General features: G+C 41.1%; 1 protein-coding gene across 2 annotated transcripts; it reads left to right on the top strand.

Annotated features, from left to right (window-relative positions):
- Positions 1–254: 254 nt before the first annotated feature.
- yy1b (YY1 transcription factor b) lies at positions 255–9,249 on the top strand. Of its 2 annotated transcripts, none has more exons than XM_034699988.1 (5): positions 255–1,034; positions 4,864–5,026; positions 6,004–6,064; positions 6,583–6,741; positions 8,192–9,249. In XM_034699988.1, exons 1-5 carry the CDS (start codon positions 455–457, stop codon positions 8,372–8,374), a joined length of 1,146 nt encoding a protein of 381 aa, XP_034555879.1. In that variant the 5' UTR covers positions 255–454; the 3' UTR covers positions 8,375–9,249. The 2 variants fall into 2 exon arrangements, with proteins under 2 accessions (XP_034555879.1, XP_034555880.1); XM_034699989.1 differs by having other exon boundaries at positions 259–1,034; positions 4,876–5,026.
- Positions 9,250–19,641: the final 10,392 nt, after the last annotated feature.

The raw sequence follows: 19,641 nt of genomic DNA, 5'->3' as shown, positions 1-19,641 counted from the left end.
AAAAGTCCACTACCTGAAGACCTGAGGGCTCTCACTGGCTCATATGATAAAAGCAAATCTGATAAATAAGAAGGGCCAAGACCATTAAGAGATTTAAAAACCAATAAAATAATCTTAAAATCTATACTAAAAGATTCAAATGCAGTTCTGTCTGAGTGTTTTGTATAAATACTACTAAAAACCTCATGTGACTAGAGTTGGGGAACCCCCAGCACAACCAGTAGCACCAGAGGCACTGGTAACTGCTTGAACCCAAGTCTCGCGATGTTTCAGTGCTGGAGAGCATAGTGGCGACGAGAAGTGGCGTGGGACGGAGTGAAGAGAGTTGTTATCGAAGAAGAGGGATCGCAGACAGAGGCAGGAGCAGAGCAGGGGGTGTGTGAGTGTGTTTGTGAGGTCAAAAAAAGGAGCACAACACGGCGTGAATGAGAGAGGCAAGCTGGCGGAATTCAACATGGCATCCGGAGATACTCTGTACATTGAGACAGACGGCTCGGAGATGCCGGCCGAGATCGTTGAGCTCCACGAGATAGAGGTGGAAACGATCCCGGTGGAGACGATCGAGACCACGGTGGTCGGCGGGGACGACGACGACGACGACGAGGACGAAGACGACGACGACGACGACGGGCAGCCCATGATTGCTCTCCAGCCTCTGGTTACAGACGATCCTAACTCCATCCACCACCACCACCACCACCACCAGGAGGTGATCCTGGTCCAGACCCGGGAGGAGGTGGTCGGTGGGGATGACTCGGACCTGCATACGGACGGGGGCAGCGGGTTCGAGGACCAGATCCTCATCCCGGTGCCTGCCCCTGGAGTGGAGGACGAGTACATCGAACAGACTCTAGTGACTGTGGCCGGGAAGAGCTCCGTGGGTCGGGTGAAACGGGGAGGCGGCACAGGGGGCAAGAAAGCTGGCAAAAAGAGCTATTTAAGCGGTGCGGAGGCTGGAGGAAGAAAATGGGAACAGAAGCAGGTGCAAATAAAGACACTGGAGGGGGAATTCTCTGTTACAATGTGGGCATCGGGTGAGTAACGCTGGCCCAGCCGGGTCTGTTGTTAGCCCTTGCATGAGGCCTCGTTGCCAGGGCGTTGTCCTGCTGCACCAGACTAGTTCCTGGAGTGGTCCTATTGCAACGTTGTTAAAGCGTCAAATAATGCAAGATTTCGATGTGAAACACTTCTTTATGATGGCCAAATGTTTTTGTTTTGAAGGGAGGCCATGTTTTAGTGTTGCTGGGCGCCGCCATATTCCCCGAGACTAGTAAGTATGGCGGCGGCCCCGAAAAAATGGCGATAGTGTCGGCCAGGCAGAGATGGCGGCGGTGTGGAGAGGGAGCTAGACAGCTGAGTCTGGGATATTAACAGGCCTCAAAACGGAGCAGAATATGGGGCTTTAATGCACATAATGTAGCGTCGGATGGTTGTCCGAAGCATTGGACGGTGTAATATGCGTGTATTATCAATTCCGGGGCTTTTTTTTGCAAGCAGTGAGTCTTTAAGCAGTTAGCTGTGGTAGCTGCTGCTGGTAACATCATCAGACAGCTCTGCGTCTGCGTCAGGTCAGAGAGCTGCCTCATACCACACTGTTATGATTCGATATGATACCGATTACTTTCATGGCGATTTACTCGATATTCGATACCGATACTTTCAGGGATTTATTTTTATTTTTATATTTCAAGATTTTAATTGATTTTTCACATTTTAACAAAAGGGACAAGACATAAGATAAGATATTACTTTATTGATGCCCCGAGAGGGGAAATTCAGTTGTTACAGCAACCCAGACATAAGTACAATCAAGAAAGAAGTTTCAATAAGTAGTTAAAATAAGATAAATATAAGTAAAATAAAATAGATAAATAAAGGTAGAATACAATTTAGATATATACAGTGTTACAATGGAATTTAGATTAAATAGCAGTAATTACAGGCAGTATTAAAAAAAAAAAAAGCAGTAGTGACAGGTTGACATGGTGTGATTATGGTTGGTAATAACAAATTAAGCAATAAATAAAAATAATATTTGTATGTAATATGACCATGGGTTGCTGTTACAATAATAATGTAATATAACATAATATAATATAGCAAGATAATTATATAATACAGTATATTATGCATTATAATGCCAGCAGCAGTCAAGAGAGAGTTCGGGATGAGATGATGGAGTGTGACAGACAGAGCAGGGATGGTATGGATCTGTCCATGGAAAACAAGACAAAACAATAACCGCAAACAACCGGTGGTCAACCTTTCGGGCCAAGACATATAATATTCCAACATCCAAGCTAGGGCGTCCTCAAAAACATACAAGAGAACAACAAGCAACACTGACAACAAAGAAAGAGAAAATATTACTCAATTCCTGTGCTGTGTTACTCCAAAATCTAGAAATCTTGGGGCATTCCCAAAAGTAATGGAAGTGTCCCCCAACACTTTCTTTACATTTAATGCACAAAAGGGAGATCTGATTGTTTATTTTACTGAGTATAAGTGGAGTTATTCATTAGGGGGGATTTATTTTTTTTAATAAAGTGCAACCCTTGAAAGACAAGTCCCATGACAAATACTGTTAATTTAAAAACTTTAACATGTACATCCTTTGCTGGCCTTTTTTAAACAATGAAATACATTTAGAAAAACACATAAATAATCAACATCTTCTATTTACATTCTCTGAGTGGAAAGCTTAAAGCAGCCTCTTCACCATGACTACTAGCAATGCACCGATTCGATCCTGGTATCGGATATAGGCCAGATCGGACTTAAAAAGCTAGATCGGATATCGGTGACAAGGGGCCGATATATAGTGCCGATCCATATGGCAGATCTATTCATCTCAGTGGGAAACACTATGTTGACATATTTTTGATTTTCTCATTTGAAGCAGTTTTTTTATACAGAATATTTAATTCCTCTTATCCACTGCTGAGGTTTAAAGTTGAATTGTAATATCTGTTGGTTATGAAGATAAACTCACCAAACTGCTGGTACACATTTATAATCTCTTGAATAATGATACTATCAGTTTAAAAATGTTCATTTTATTTTGATTTACAAAGTCAGAGAAGCCTGAAGTTGCCAAAACATGATTCTATCCTCACATTAAGGAATAGAGATTTTTAAATCAATACCAGGATCGGATCGGCTAGTATCGGTAGATAACAAAGTCCAGGTATCGATATCAGTATCAGGACCTACAAAGTAGGACCAGTGCAGCCCTAGTTAAAATGACACTGTGATCATGATGTCTCTGAATTTTTCAGTACAAGGCTCTGGAGTAAGTTACCCTTAGACAATCAGAAGTGACACATGCGCATTTATTAACTAGTATCAATAATTTATTAGAGTTATCGATACTCAAATAAGTAGCGTGTAAATATCGATATATCGATACGCCCACCACTAGGCTCTGTGCATTGTGTTGGTACTAGGGTTGCAAAGGGGTGGAACATTTCCATGGGAAGTTAGGCTGGGGAATTTTGGAAATACTCCAAATTGGAAATTATGGGAATTAACTGGGAATTTAATGGAACGGTATCATATCCAAGCATAAATATTTGTTTTGTTATAAGCAGACATCCATCCAAAATAATACAATTAAAACAGATGTATTTGTAAGTATAGCTTTATCAAGTGACAAATATTTTATTGAACAATCAATTCTTTCATTGAAGAACAAAACATGACTGTTGAGTTAAATATTACTCATCCCCCCCCTGACCCAACCCATTCAAAAATCAACAAAAATGCAATCCCAACAAAGTCCCATTCAAAATGTTAAATGAAAAGAGCCCCTCTCACTCCAAAAAAAGTCCCATTCAACCATAGACTGTATAAACAAGCATTCAACATGCAAATCAAAGGGGCATGTAGGGGGCGGGGTCTCAATAGCCCTGCAGTAAGCAGTGTGCTATATGCATGTGATTTGAGAAATAGCATAGATATTCAACTGTACTTGCATGAAATCTGCTTGTTTTAGTCAGGATGATGCTAAAATATAATTTCCCCAAATTTATTTAAGTTTCCTATTAAGAGCCAACCTTCAATTTAGTAAATTCCTGGTTTATTCTTGTTAATTCACATGGAAAGTTTCCAACTTTGAAAAGTCTCAGAATTTTGCATCCCTAGTTTGTACTGAGTGCGATGTATTGATCAGGCAAATTATCACATTTGATAACATCCCATAATTAGGTCAGACTGGGCCTTACATTTCTGTGTTGTCTTTGACAGCGAGATACAAAAGGAAGTCTGTATACTGTTTAGGCAGAGGGTTCTGTTTCATGTTGCCCCTGAATACACAGAGCTGTATTATTTTTAGAGCACTCTGCTTTTGGGGTGTAATGGTCATATTAGGTTTGCACGTATTGTGCTTGGATGAACACAATAATTCAGTATTCAGAGTCAAGTCTCCAGAATTGGCTAAATTGTAGCTTTTATTGTCACATATTAAGCATTAATTTCTTTTAAGTTTGGTTTTAGTGCAATGACTGACTGTGCTGTTCTTGTTTATAACAGCTTTAGTCACGTTTAGTTTTATTTCTACTGGTAGGATGTTACAAGAATCAAACTAAGTAAATGTTCTTTCAAACTGTTTTCTTTTTTCTAATAAATGTTTGAACATTTACAATACACTAGGAGAAAGTCACTTGCAGCGTAGAGGAGTTGAATGTGTATTGTATTAAGGAACGGGTCATTTTCAGTTTCTGTTTTAAGGTTATTATGCAGCATGATGTGGCTGTTGGTTTAACTTGAAGGCAAGTGGAGATGCAGTTGTTTTACCTTTCCCCGCATTCAATGCCAGGGGAACTTTAGTATGTTATCCGTTCAGTCTCTGTAATTTGTGCCTAGGTGACCTTAAAGACATCGACCATGAGTCGGTGGTGGAGGAGCAGATCGTCGGGGATAACTCCCCTCCAGATTACTCGGAGTACATGACGGGCAAAAAGCTGCCCCCTGGTGGTATCCCGGGGATCGACCTCTCAGACCCAAAACAGCTGGCTGAGTTTGCCAGGTGAGTGTGTGCCTTTAGGCTCTGCATCCTGTTCCTAAATGTGTAAACACACCTGTTTCCTGAAAGACACACCAACTGTGAGCTAGTCTGAATGAATGAACAAAAAGTGACCGGACATGTTACACAGTCAGAAGATATATTGGTTATATATAAGATATATGAGATTCCTTTTTTGGTATACATTTTTAATGTACTTTTAGTCTGGTGATTTCATCTTTTTATGCAGAATTCAGAGATTTTGTTTGTCTCATGCTGAAACATGAGCAGTAAAATGCAGCATAGGATACATAGGACTCAGATTTAGGACTAATATGGAAGGAATAATAAGTATATGAAAAAATTTGCGGGAAAATAAAGTATCATATGAAAATAATTTAAAAATGACCTTCTTACATGTTTACATATTTGCATTTTTTCCATGAGTTAGCTTATGTATAGTTTTTTGGAATATCTTGACAACTTCAATGTGCATATGTAAGGTTTAAACAAAAAGTAAAAGAGTATAGAAATCTATAACATTACATTTTGTTACTAAAAAGCAAGAAAAATCTTGCATAAAAAAATCAAGTGCATATGGCCCTGCTCTCCTTATGCCAGGTTGTGTTGCGGTAAGCTGATAACACTTGGGAGACTGTGATATGTGATTGATTTATTCTGACTGTTTAAGTGCAGGTCAGCTAAATGATAATCAGACTCATTTATTGGTGAAGAAATACATTTTCCCAGTTCAGATTATGAAATAACCTTCTATACACTTACACAGGATCTTTTTACTTGTCTGTGACCATATGAGGTGAAATGTCAGGTAGGGATGTTCCTGCTGTATCAGACGGCTTCCATCAGAACAGATTCTGGTTATTGATTAACTGTAAAAATCAACATTAAATCTGGACCGGTAAATGACACTGGGGATTGTGTAAGAGAGGTGGCCATGCGCCAAGCATCTTATTTTCCCTTTTTTCTGTTTTTCAAAACAGAATGAAGCCCAGGAAAGTCAAAGAGGACGATGCCCCCCGGACGATAGCTTGTCCTCATAAAGTGAGTTAAACAATGTTTTCTGTAAAGGCATCTCGCCACCCCTCCCTTAAAATTCAAGTTAATTCTTCCTGATTGATCTAGTAGGTATTTATGCTGCTTTATTACTGTGGGTGTAATTGAAATTTTCTGTAAAGGTTATTTAAAAGTGGAGAAAGCACTTAAGTGTATTGATTTTCACATACTTACGAGCACAACCAAGCCCTATCCGACCTTTGCATGTTTAGCTAATGTGAAGGCCTTCATTGACTCTATGAGCCGTCTGCCATTAGAGCGTGAAGCAGGTAATAGTGCATGACCACCTCTGGAGAAAAGAGGCAGATTCATTTATTTTCAAACATGCCACTTGATTAAAAGAAACTGTACAAAAGGCGGAGAACACTTTTATAACTTTAATATTTGTGAACAAGAAAACCAAAACCCTTTATTGTGCACCACTTTAGAGTTTACAAGCCTGCTGCAAAGACCCGTCCGTTATTTGCTGTTTGTCAACATTGTGCTGCACTTACTTTGCTCCCCAGGGCTGCACAAAGATGTTCAGGGATAACTCAGCCATGAGGAAGCATCTCCACACCCACGGACCTCGCGTGCACGTCTGCGCAGAGTGCGGCAAGGCTTTTGTCGAGAGCTCCAAACTCAAACGTCACCAACTCGTTCACACAGGGGAGAAACCCTTCCAGGTTGGCAACAGGACGAACTTCACACTCCCACATGCAGAGACACACTTGCACTATATATATAATATTTTTCATCTTAAGCGTATTAGCCTATGACTATTTTAAGCCAAGCCAAGAAGAATGGGATCATAATTAAACGCTCACTCACAGAGTTCAAATAATCACCCACCAACTACCCAAGTCATTAAAACATAGTGTTTGGTGCATAAATCAAAGGTCCCTTATCTCTCACTGAGTCTGTAGGATATTGTACATTTAGATTACAGTCCAAAAATCTATCGTTAACTGAACACTCTCTTTGCGATAACTGACATATTATTAGCAACATTCTATTTTCACTGTTATTTTCCACATGTAAATCAGCGCTTTAGGTTGCCTGTTTGCCAAACCATGCTCTCTGAGCTACTGTTACCAAACCTGTAGGCTCTGTCTTTGGATAAAACACAGCCAACGGCTCACATTACAATGTTTCCAGTTGACTTGGAGCTGAAAACAAGGAACTTGTCAAACAATCTCTGTGTAGGCTGTATATCTGGTATCTACATACACAGTACTGCTTTTTAAGGCTGATGCTAAAGCTCCCTCCTGGCAGGGTCCTCACTTTCCTAGTGAAAAGAGAAACTGTTGTTTTTGTACCATAGTTTAGTTCTATTGATTGCTAGTTAGAGCAGGGAAATAGAAGATCACACTGCTATTTGTTTTAATATAACCCTGTTAGGCTGATTATTTTTTTTTTTAAATGTATGTATAACCAAAAAGTAAACGCTTAAACCGAAAAAGAAACAGGAGTTAGGCTAAACACAAACTTAATATTTTGGTATAAAGGGTATAAAGTACATGGTACCGTTTGATTTTACGTGAATTGGTACTCAGTAGTATTGACGGAATGCGGTCGGTACCTATGAAAGTACCAAATTCGGTACCCATCCCTAACCCCAAGCCTCCTAAAGAGGAATACAAGTAGCTTAAGTGTATGTAAACTAGTCAAACATCCCCAGTGACTTCCACACAGTGTGTAAATATGACACTGTGGGTCTGCTGGTCATAAATCAAGCTTGAGTTACAACTGTTTTTTATTATCACACACTAATGTGCCTTAAAATGAATGTTCATATACTGTCTAAGTTGGAGGGTAAATTAACCCTCGTACATTTTTAGCCTAAGTTAGAGGGGCTAAAGACATTGTTTGGCCTGCTCCATTAACATGCAGTGGTTTATTGCTAAGTGCTGCTAAATAATTGATCAGGAATGTGATTCTTCTGGATTCACCTGGACTGCTAGATTTTTGACCTGAAGAGGTAATCCAAGTGAATCATCATGATAAAAAAAAAACCTTTTTGAAGGCTGAAAAAACAGTCAGAGTCTGAAAATGTTTTGTTTTAACTCAATTCTCACTGACACCAGAGTTTTATAATTAACATGACAACTGACTCCCTCTCTTTCTTTCTTGTAGTGTACCTTTGAAGGCTGCGGGAAAAGGTTTTCTCTGGACTTCAACCTGCGCACACACGTGCGCATCCACACTGGAGACCGGCCCTACGTCTGTCCCTTTGACGGCTGCAATAAGAAGTTTGCACAGTCGACCAACCTCAAGTCTCACATCCTCACACACGCCAAAGCCAAAAATAACCAATGAGAACCCACCCACCACCAGCGTCAAAAACCTACAGAGAAGAAAAGAAAGCATCGGAATTCTCTTGAAGATGGAAAGAGAAAAAGACTTACTGATTTATATGAAAAAAATCTGACAGATAAAGAGACTTAAAAAACACTGAAATTCAGCTCGCTTTCCTGCGTCCCCTTTCTTCTGCTGTCACATCAGATGAGGAACACGGTGACTATTCCCCAAAGCCCAGACCAACACGGTCCCTTTTTTGTTCTTCAGTGGCACTCAGCTTCCAGAAGATGGAACTCACGGACAAACATCAGAGACTTATTTTTACCAGAGCGAGCTGAGGAAGCAGCAATCTATTAGTACTTTTATTTTCTCACATAGCTTTTATTTTCCTCGAGTGTGCATATTGTACACTTGTCTCAGGCTATGTTTAGTAAAATGTGATAATTATTTTTCCCCCTCCTGCATTATGAGATCGTACCTATGATACAAATGTTTCACATGTATGAGAAGTTTAAAACAGCTGTATGTTTGCATTTCCATACCTTTGGTTGTATTTTTCTCTAACCACAGAATAACCTTGTATACTTGTATTGTATGGCTGTATTGGAATTACGTAGACATAGATAGAGGTGTGATTTAAAGTGTTAACCAATTAAACTTTTAGTCATGAGTTGCTTTATATTTTCTATGAACTGACTTTACCCAGATGAATGAGAAGTGTACTCAGCTGAAGTATCTGAAGCAAACATGGAGTGGACTGCGAGACCATCACTTTCTTTGTTAGAATGTAATGTACAGACGTCAACCATTAACTTCCTTTGTTGATATTTACACTCATGTATCTCAGCTGCCCACAATAAAATGGGTCATTCCAACCCTGAAGAAATATAAAACAGCTTTTATTAGGTGTTCTTTTTTAAGTGACTACTATTCATTTGTCATTACAGACATGTTTCCATGGTCAAGTAAGTCTATTCTTTCTTTTGTTACACATTCGACCCATTGTTTTTTGAGTTTCAGCACAAAATTGACCTTTCAAATACATGGTTAACAAGCAAGTTCCACTCTGAAAATTGGGTGGATTTGCTGCTTTGTGCCATTTGTGATTATAAAATAATATTTCGTGATCTCATTAAATTAGGATACTTTCATTGTGTTTGGACATTAAATTACCCAGCAAGTCAATTAACTGAGGAAAATAATCATTAGTTGCAGTGTTTATGCTGTTGTACGAGCAAACATTTTTAGAAAGCTCAGTGCTCTGTTTAATTCTACTCGTGAGGAAGCTGTCATAACAACTTTTAGCAGTCATGCTTGGAGATCATTTTTCACACTAATAAAACCTGTGTAATAAAACAGGAACACTGTGAGCTGACAGTCAGTAACAGGTTTAATGCAAGATGCTGTCATCACTTACATAGAGTGTACTTTATAAATCTCCGAAGGGGGAAATTCAGGTGTCTGTCAGCTCATCTCCCATTGGCTAGAGAGTTATGAAGCCTAATGGCTGCAGGGATGAATGATTTTCTGTATTTCTCAGTCCTGCAGCGCACAGAGATGAGCCGTCCATATCATTGACTTCTATTGTTAGTTTTCTTTAGGTATGACTTTTCCACACATGAAGAGGTTGAGAGCAACTAATAACTCTAAAAGCTCCTGCGAGGAACTTTCAGTTTTTGTGATTTTGTGGACAAATCAGTGTCTTAATCCAAAGCTTGATCTGTAAGGCAACTGGACTGGTAGAAATTCTTGAAGCAAGTTCAAGAATTTCTACCAGTCCAGTTGCCTTACGGATCAAGCTTTGGATTACCATGACCTCGATGACTGAGAACCTTTTGGGTTTTAGACCTAAGAAAATAACTCTATCGGAATAAACAACCGTCATGCTGATGATCTTGTTTGCTTTTTGATCTCATGCGGATTCATTTACATTATTCTCACCCAGATTTTCATAAAATGCTAAATCTCCTGACAGGAGCTTCAACATAACTTACATACTGTATGTGATTCTGTATCTCACAATGATACTGCTGTTATGTTGCTATATCAAGGTCAGTGTCACTCCAATATATTTCTGAAAAAAGCGTATCTCTTTGACAACTCTGCAGGTTAAAACTTCAAGGGAAATCATATTTCAAAATATGATCTGCTACTTAAGTATGATTTGTTGCTTTGATTAATATGCAGGTACATAAAGCAGTTAAAATTAGCTCCCTCTCCAGTAGGCTGGCTGCAACATTAAAGCACTGCTGACATGGTAATGCATCAGGAGGAATGATCTAATGATATACTGAGCTGTTCTGCATAATAAGTGGATTTATTTTTAATTCTTGATCAAATGTATGCACTTTCATTCAAGTGCTTTATTCAGTGAAGGGCCATCATTTGAAACTGAGTATTTTTCCAGCATGTAAAGTAATTATCTGAACTGCTCATTCTGCATCTGTGTTGTTACATTGGTTTTTCAGAGGATCTTTCAGCCAAACCCTCCTCAAACAGAAACATTAACAGTCCAATCACACAGAGGCTTTGGCCACTGTCCTGTGTCTGTAGGCACATTTCAGTAATCCATCGATTACCGCACAATCTTTTTCACTAAGTGTTCCCAATGAAATCAAGAAATAGCTACAGGATGATAATAATACAGGATCACTTTTCACAGGATCTTTCTCAAACAACCCGTTCAATTTTTGGCCTGAGAAAAGTTAGAAAATGTTTTAAATTTCCTTGCAAAGGTGACAGTTTTACAGTGTGTTGCCTTTTGTATTCATGTTTTGTTTACCAAGTACACTGATACACTTTTGAGAAGCTTCAACCAGTAAAAGTATTTCTTAAAAACTGAAGCCAGCTTTACAGAATTCACCTTTGTGGCCTCTGTTTTGTGGCAAGTAAACACACCGCATGCTTCTCCAAGAGTATTTTGAAAGAGAAATTGAAAATAAATGAAAACCTCTCTGTCATTCTCCATTTATATTTGACTCAGGAGCAGTCTTTTCAAAAGCTGAATCAGCCAGTGGAATTTTACTTCTTCACTTCTTCCTTTCCTCCTGTCCTTATTTCTTTCCTTCCCTTCCTCAGGTCTCCACTTGCACTTTATTGAGTTTACCCATAAGTCCTTTCCTTTTTGTGCTCAGCCAGCAGGATTAGCACAACTGTCTGCCTCAGCTTCCTGCTCAGATCCTCAGGTCTTTAGGCCTCCTGATCCTGGCTGTCCTGCTGCAGACCGCCTCTCATTACTGCCCCCTTCTGGCTCTAATGACTTTATTCAGGTTACGGTGCTGTCCATGGTGCTGAACCCCAGGCTGTGCAGCTAACTATAGCCTCACAGAGCTTATTTGTGTGTTTGGAGACATCTCTTTGTATTTGATAACTCGTGTCCTCATTCTCAGTCACACAGGACGATTCAGAAGGAAGAGAAAAACAATAAGGGGCTGTGTTGTTTCTGCAAGAGAATCAATTGATTCAGCTCCAGGGCATTCTTGATGTCTTATTGGCTTTTTTAGCTTCCAAACAACCCAGACAGGCTGCTTGAAATTCAGAACCAGGCGTGTTTTATCTCTACCTGAGACCAACTTTGAGTGGAGGGATGTGCAGGTCCATCCCCTCTCTATGTATGTGTGTAGAGTCGGATTCAGGTATGATTCCACTTGGGGGTCTCAGCCTGCTTTTGTATTTTTTTTTCCTTCTAAGAGAGCATTTATTCACAGGATTGCTTGTTTTGATTGACAAAGGCAGGGGAGAGTAAATGCGCTACTTGTTATGCAGCTGAAGTCTGTCAAGCCTCCAACACCTGCTCTCTTTCAGATGCTTATTTCATTATGGCTGCTCTCTCCCAGGAGTCAATGCACTTGTGTTTTTTCCCTTCTATTTTTAATTCCTTGCTGCATGTTTACCTGAGTGTTATTCCTCTCGTTGCTTGTTTCCCCTTTCTCCAGCTTTGGACAAGTCTCAGCTTATTTTGAAGCCCGGGCTGATCTCACCTACAATCTTGAACGCCTGGATTTTCTTTCATTAGTTTGACTCCTGCTCTGTTGCAAGCAAACAAAGGTTTATCACACCGAAGCATAGCAGGCAGCCTCGGCAAAGTCAGATCCTCACAGTCGCAGCGCTAAAGCCCTTCATCTGTGAGTGGAAACTAAATCAGAAAAATCCTCACAGATCAACCCGCAGCCCTGCATGGTTTATTATTTATTTTACATTTCTTAATAAAACCTCTGCCAGGATCTTTCCCTCGCTTGTGCTCTGCTTGTCAAGAGCTGAATTTCAGAGTCGTTTGGATGTAAATAAAGCCTGAGGCAAGCTACCACCAGAGTAAACATTATTTTTTTGTAAGCTGTGTCGAGCAGTAATGCAGTGTATTCTACTTTAATCTTCATATAAGGAAGACAGATTTAAGCCTATTAAAGGAGACTTTATCTTGCAAATACAGAGTCATACAAATTGATTTAACTGTAGATTTATCTTCCCTCTGTGCATATAGTAACGGCCTGTCAGTGACTATTATACTTAGCTCCTCCATTGCTCCGTCAAACAGCCAATTGGATGGCAAGACATGCAGAACAGCACAACTCAATTCCATCCAATCTGCAGGTCAGATCTCTGAACTTAAAACTGTTCCAGACGTGTTTAAATCTCTTCAAGTGCCTCTTTTTGCGTTATGCACAGCCAGAGATGCTATTTCCATGCAGAAAATATGTTGCCTAGGTAACAGAGGAGAGAGAGAGAGAGAGAGAGAGAGAGATACCCCCTGAATACCAGGACTGCCGCTGCAGACATACAGCTCATCGCTCCACCCTGTCAGCATCGCTACAGCAGATTTTCTCTATGTGCAATCCTTTCAAATCTGAATCCTGTCTTTAAACGTATAAATGTCAAGACAGTTGTGTTTTTGTTTCGCCTCCATATTTGCTCAGCTGTCACACCAGAGAGCGTTACAGGTTGTAATTCATCTTCCAGTTCCCTGCTCTTCCTGCGTCTCACCCTCTTCCTCACCTCTGCTCTCCCTCTATCAGCCCTCTTTTATTCTGAGTCTGTCACTACCTATATATAGACCGCTTTTCTTTCTCTCCTCTGCCTTGGTTTCAGTCTCTCTCCATCCGAGTACACCTGTCTTTTTCCTTTTTTTTCTTGCTCGGTCTGTCAAACTCAAATTTTCTTCACTAAAGAGGCCATAATTGACTGCACTGTTGCCGAAGGAGGTTGTGCAATGTTTGCAAAGTCAGTATCATGATTCAGGAAGTAAAAATGGCCAAAAGTGGTTTGCACATTACACACTAACAACTTCACACCCAAAAAAATATTATTTATTATCTTTATTATAAAATTATCTTATCACCTCATATGCTGGTTGAGACTGTTTTCATTTTCTAGGTTGTTTCGGTGAAGTTTTAGTGTAACCCAGCTGCTCCAGCTGCTTGGTTAACAGTTGGGTTAGCCTTCAAATACACCCAGCCACTGGATCAACTGTGAGGCCTCTGCCAACTTTTAGCTCCCTTTCAACCAAAGAAGCAGTTAATCCCTCTCCTGGCATCTAAACTCAAAGTGAAGAAAAACAAAAGGTAAGAAAAAACTTTTATAACACCTTTAAAGCTGCTGTCTGTAGGAATGGTTTAAAAAACGTTACTTTTTTTCTGCTGGGTTTGGAGAAAAGGTCATAATACCCATCGGTACTCATCGGTAAGTGAAGTAATTTGAGACTGTCACGAAATCTTGTGTTTTCCAAAGCCTTTGTATAAAGCAGTGTTATTATTCCCCTTGTTCCCGTTATCACGGACCAATCAGAGCTACTCCCCACCCTCTGTCCTGATTAGTCGAGTGGCGACCCCACTACGTCATCCTGATTAGCTGAGAAGCCACTACTTCCTCATATAACGTGCACAACCATCTTTTGTGAGCAGGGTTACGAAAGCAGAGAGGGGAGGGGTAGTTTTGACATTCGAAATCTCTCTCCGAACTGATGTTTATATCACGACTACCAACAGCAGCTTTAAGTCATGCACAAATATTTTGTCTGTGTAACGTACTTCCGTGTTTTGGCAATAAGCTAACGCTAGCTAGTGTAACGTTGCCTTAGTGCGTGGTTCGCTATCCTTTGGTTTGCCTATTTTTGGCTAGGTAGCTAGCAATCCAAAAATAACTAAAGTACGGTTAACTGTTGAAAGGGTTCAGGAGATGAAACCAACAGAAAGCAGACTGATGAGATGTGAGTTCAGGGAAGCACTGAAACACTGAGGTTATCAAACAACACTGTGTTGTTGTGTTCTATTAAATGTTATCTTATATTATTGCCAGACACCTAATAGCTCAAATGACAGCTTATGTTATTTACATAATGATATAATTCAAAAGTGTGATTAGGTGATCAGATATATTGACGAGTAGTTTTTTGACTTTTTTTAGTGTGAAACTATTCGTCTCATGAACTGTTCAAGCCAACAGATTAATGTACTGATCATCTGAAAGGGAAACTCATATAGATTTGCTATCCCAACTGCACTCTTACTCTTTCCTACTTAATTCATTATCCAGAATCCCAAGAAATGTATTTCATGACCCTTGTGAGAGGGCCAAACCATGGTTCAAATACCATTTTACTAAACTACAACTTTATGAGGAACTGTAAGGCTTCATTTTGACCAGCAACAACGATACAAATTTGCTTGAGAATGTGATCATCAATAATCTTAGTAGTACTTCTGTACTTTGAAATGAGTCTTATTTTGTATGCAAGGTTTTTATTTATAGTACGCTGAGTTCATTGTCATCTTTAAGTTCTTCTCTGAAAGAACTTAAAGATGGATTAAGAAAACATTAAGAAAACTGTAAATGATGTCAGTAGTAATTAGTTGCAGCTTTACAGAGTTTTCTGTTATAATGAAAGAAGTGCTTTACAGTCTGAACGTGCAAGCTTCTGAGTAGCTGAGTTTTATTTTGATAACAAGCCTGGTTTGTCAGTCGTCCTACATGCTGTTGTGTAGCATTGATTGTTGCTCAGTCTCTACCTCTCATTCTTGGCAGACTGACTCAATCTCTCTTCTCTGGGTTGCCAGATTTGTCTGTGTCCACCCGTCTCAATGGCCAAATCGTGAACATCCTCTTTGTATTTGTTTTCTGGCTGTGATAAAACAATCAGCTTTCTCTTTAGGAGCTCTCTGTTTAATAGGTTTGAGTTAAAGTTGCGTTTTCTTATTGGATGCTCTTTATGGTCAAGATTGTGTGAATGTTGTACAATTCTGTTTCTCACTGCAGTTTCTATCACTTTCCTTGACTCTCCCCCATCTGACACCAAGTGTCAATCACAAATCAACCTTTATTTGATTAATGCCTCATTTAAGGATCCTCGTCACGTCTCCGCTTTGCTGCAACCAGTCACTAAAGGTGAAATCTCTTCAAAAGAGCACAGCCGTTACATCTACATTTCAAACCACTGACTGTACGCCTGTGCAGGGATGTGATGGGCCTGGGGGCTCTACATTACAAACGTGGTCACAGTCAGATCAAAAGACCTTTAAAGGCTTGTTTATGTGGAGCTACCTGACACTCTTGATTCTAGCCACAGTGGCTCTGTCCTGTCAGCTGCGGGGGGATGACAACAGATCAAACAATAACTGAAGGGCCACTGCTCTGTTATTCTCCATCCTTATTCCCCCATGTGTTGGCATATAGGCTTTATATGCCCAATTAGCGTGAGATTTGTGTTAAGTGTGACACCATGGTTTGATATCTTAACTGTACAAGCACACTTAGATGCCATCACTGAGTAACAAACAAGATTAGCTCTCAGGAACACAATTCATAATCTGAACTGTGAGCTGGTTAAGTAAGCCCCAAAGCCCTGCAGATGTATGCAGTGTGGCTGTACAAAATATTCAGCTGCTGCCAAGTAAAATGCAGGCATGCATGCAAGAACATGTTACAGTTTGGGACCTCTTGGTGTTTATGCCAAAAAAAGAAAAAAAAAAAGTGTCCCCGACCTCCCAGCAGCTTCCTATCCTCTATTACCAGCAGCCTAAAGAGATAACAAGATTAGCATAAGCACTTTTGGTAACTCACTGAGAATGGGATCCTTAAAGAGGCTTAAGCTGTCCCCCCTCTTCAGCAGCTGATAGATGGTTTGGGGCAGGGGTGTGTTCAGGAGGGGGCCCGGGGGTGGTATGGGCCCCTAATTGAAATCAAATTAGTCCTAAACTGCAATTCACCAGGTTTAATGTTTGGATTAATTAACTATTTTCTTTTAGCAATTGTTTATTGAAAGACCTACCTACTCCTATATCTTTTTGTAACTGTGATTGTTCGCTCATCCATTGTTATCATTGCGTATTTCTAATTCACTTTTTTAGCGTACAATCTCATCCCAAAAAAAACCCAACAACTAAAAGTCCCATTAGAGGTGGTACCTCAGTTTAAACCAACATACTGGACTGGGTTGCGACAGGCTGGTAGTAGTTTTAGCAGCACTTCAGTGTTGCAATTTTTCTTCTCTTGGTACTTTTTTTATTGTGAACTGTAAAGATACATCCTTTAAGTTTCAAACAATTAAGCTTTGAAGGTATACTTTGCTGTGTTATTTGTATACATAAGAGTGTACCAGTTGTAAAATACCCCAATGTTGCTTAATAAAGTGAAGTGGCAACCTCTGCTGCTAAAATATGAAGCCAATGCAAAAGTACTAAAAGTTGCAGTTACCCAAGTGTCCACTTGGGTTCAAAGCCCACAAAACCCCCATTAACACCCATGTTAAAATGCTCATCTTGACAGCAGGAATTTGTTCATTTGAATAAATTAAGGGTACAAGTTTTGTATGAGGCAAAATTAGGACAGCTTTTGACCTGCATTGTTTAGGACTTTGGTGTTTCCGTCAATCCTGAGCCCCAAAGGTTGCCACTTGAATCATACATGTGTATGAGCGCACATATACATCCCTCCACCCTTGCAGAAGTCAGAGCCTCTATTGGGCTACCTCTAAAAAAAAATGGATGCACCCTAAGTCTCTAGCTGATTGGCACATCTACTTGGTAGATGCACAGTAATCTCAACACTTGCACATCAATGTGTGATCCATCATTGGGGACACTCAGTGCAGAGACAGAGAGCAAATCACTGCTATAAGTGATAGCAGCTATCAGGCAAATGGGCAGAAAATGGTTCCTAATGGTGCCTGGTATGTCTGGTGTAAACTGCAGCCAGCCTCTTTGTCGTCCATCACCCCGGAGCATGTGTAACCAAAGGAAGGGGAGGCGGCAGGAGAGGAGAGGAAGAGGAGGAAGCATCTGTTCGTTCAGCGTGGGAACCCCTCAGGGGGGTCGTGCGATAATCTGGGTTCACGTCAAACAAAATCTGGTGCCTGTGCTGCTGGATGACGTCGCGTCACTCAGTGCTCCTGCATGTCAAACAGGGGAAGTCACTCAGTCAGCAACCCCCCGCTGTGTGACCTTCAATCAGCAGCCTCCTTCACTTTCTAATGGGATTTCAGAAATGCTCAGTCATTTTCTCTCCCAGCTTTGTCAGAAATCCTGTTGGTAATTGAAGCACAGTTGACTCGAACGCTGAGATCATAAAAAATGAATGGCTCCAACCCTTTTCCAAACTCCTTGAACCGGCAGAGTCAGAGAGCGCTGGTCAAGAGGGGAGCTGAGTGGTTTTCAGTGTGAGCTTTCGACATCATAACAGGACACTTGGCAGTATTAGTTACCAGCTTTAATCATGACGGTAACAGTTGGTGCTGAGTAAACAAGGAAGTCATTCGTTTGGATTTGACCAGTTCAATTATAGTCCCCCTTTGCCCAGACTGCTGTTTTCCCAGAACCGGTAATCACATTCACTATTAATGAGCCATGATGTTCATCCTGCACCCATTTACTCCTCTCAATAATGCATACTCTTGGAATTGCTTGTGCATATTTTACATGGTGCCACCTCCCCCCTTTAAGAGGGATATCCAGGGTGTTTTGGACAGGTTCGCTCTCTGGCCTCGGGCTCTCTCTCTACATGTTTCTCCAGAGATGAACCTCGTGGGGGTAACACTGTCTCGTGTGACTCTGACTAAGACCGCCTGCTGAGCGGAGATAATGAAACTATGAGCGGCTGCATGGAGAGCATGAAGGTGCTAACACACTTGTTGAAAGGCCTCAGTTTTCTTTAAGCATTCATATAACCCCTCTTTAATTCTAATTGGGTCTTCAGTTTGTTGAACGATCACTTTAAATAAGACAATTGACCACAAATTGGACACATCAGTGCCCCCATGTGATTCTCCCCACATCATGATTGTCATTAAAAGCAAGCAATTGTGGCATCGCAGGCCGTGTTGGTTAAGTGCTTCGTAAAGAGACTCGTCCTGTCAGAAGCAACTGAAACTCACACAAAGGAATGAAAAGCCCATTAGCAGTGACAGCAGAAAATGAATTTAATCAGCGGAACATTGACGCTACTATTGAGAAGTGGAAGAGGAGGGGGACGAGAGTTAATCAAAATGCTTCTGACGATCACTCTGACCCTGGTGGCATTTGAGCAGCATATCAAATCAGGCCAGACTGAGGCAAGATTGGCCAGTCTGTTTGTAGCAGGCAGGTCAGGCTCAGGGAAGATTGGCAGGTTCAGCTCTCAAGTGGGCCCGCGGGTGGGTGGTGGAGGTGTTGAGGGGTTGGATGTGTTTGGCAGCATGGCAGGACTCTTGCAGTGGAGAGGAGTGAGTCAGCATGCTACAAGACAGTAGACTGAAGAGGAGGAGGAGGAGAAGGAGGAGGAGGGGTCAGGTGGTGGTGAAGGGAGGAGGAAGGCCAGACAAGGGTGAGGAGACACATTATGGGGGGGGGGGGGGGGGGGGGGGGGGGGGGGGTGTAAGCGGGCCAGGCTCATGCGACAATGCGAAGGGGGGGCGTGTGGTGTCAATGTGGCTGCAGGGTTCACTCCACTCTGCTCGATGCCAGACCTCCAGCCGAGGTCTCTCACCCGCAATCACCCCGCTGCTGCCCTCTCCTCCTCTTCCTCCTCCCTTTTGTGAAGGTGCACTGAATATCGAAGAGCCAGAGGCTGCACGGCTGGCTTACAAAGGATGCTCTTTTCTCTGTTCCCTGCTCTCCTCATTCTGTTTCGCTCTGCTTTCTCTCTTACTCCCTGTGCCCTCTTCCTCTTTTCTCACATTTTCCCTTTCTTTCGCTGTCTCGCTTTCTTCTCTGCAACTCCATTTCTTGAATCCTCACCCCTGCCTCTCAACCTCCCAATCTCCTCGACATATTTGTTTCACAAAATCTGCTCCTTCTCCACTCTCTCTCTCCCTCTCCCTC

This window comes from Notolabrus celidotus, chromosome 13, assembly GCF_009762535.1.
Source record: "Notolabrus celidotus isolate fNotCel1 chromosome 13, fNotCel1.pri, whole genome shotgun sequence".
Classification (NCBI taxonomy): Eukaryota; Metazoa; Chordata; class Actinopteri; order Labriformes; family Labridae; genus Notolabrus; species Notolabrus celidotus.
This window is presented reverse-complemented; position numbering and strand designations above follow the sequence as displayed.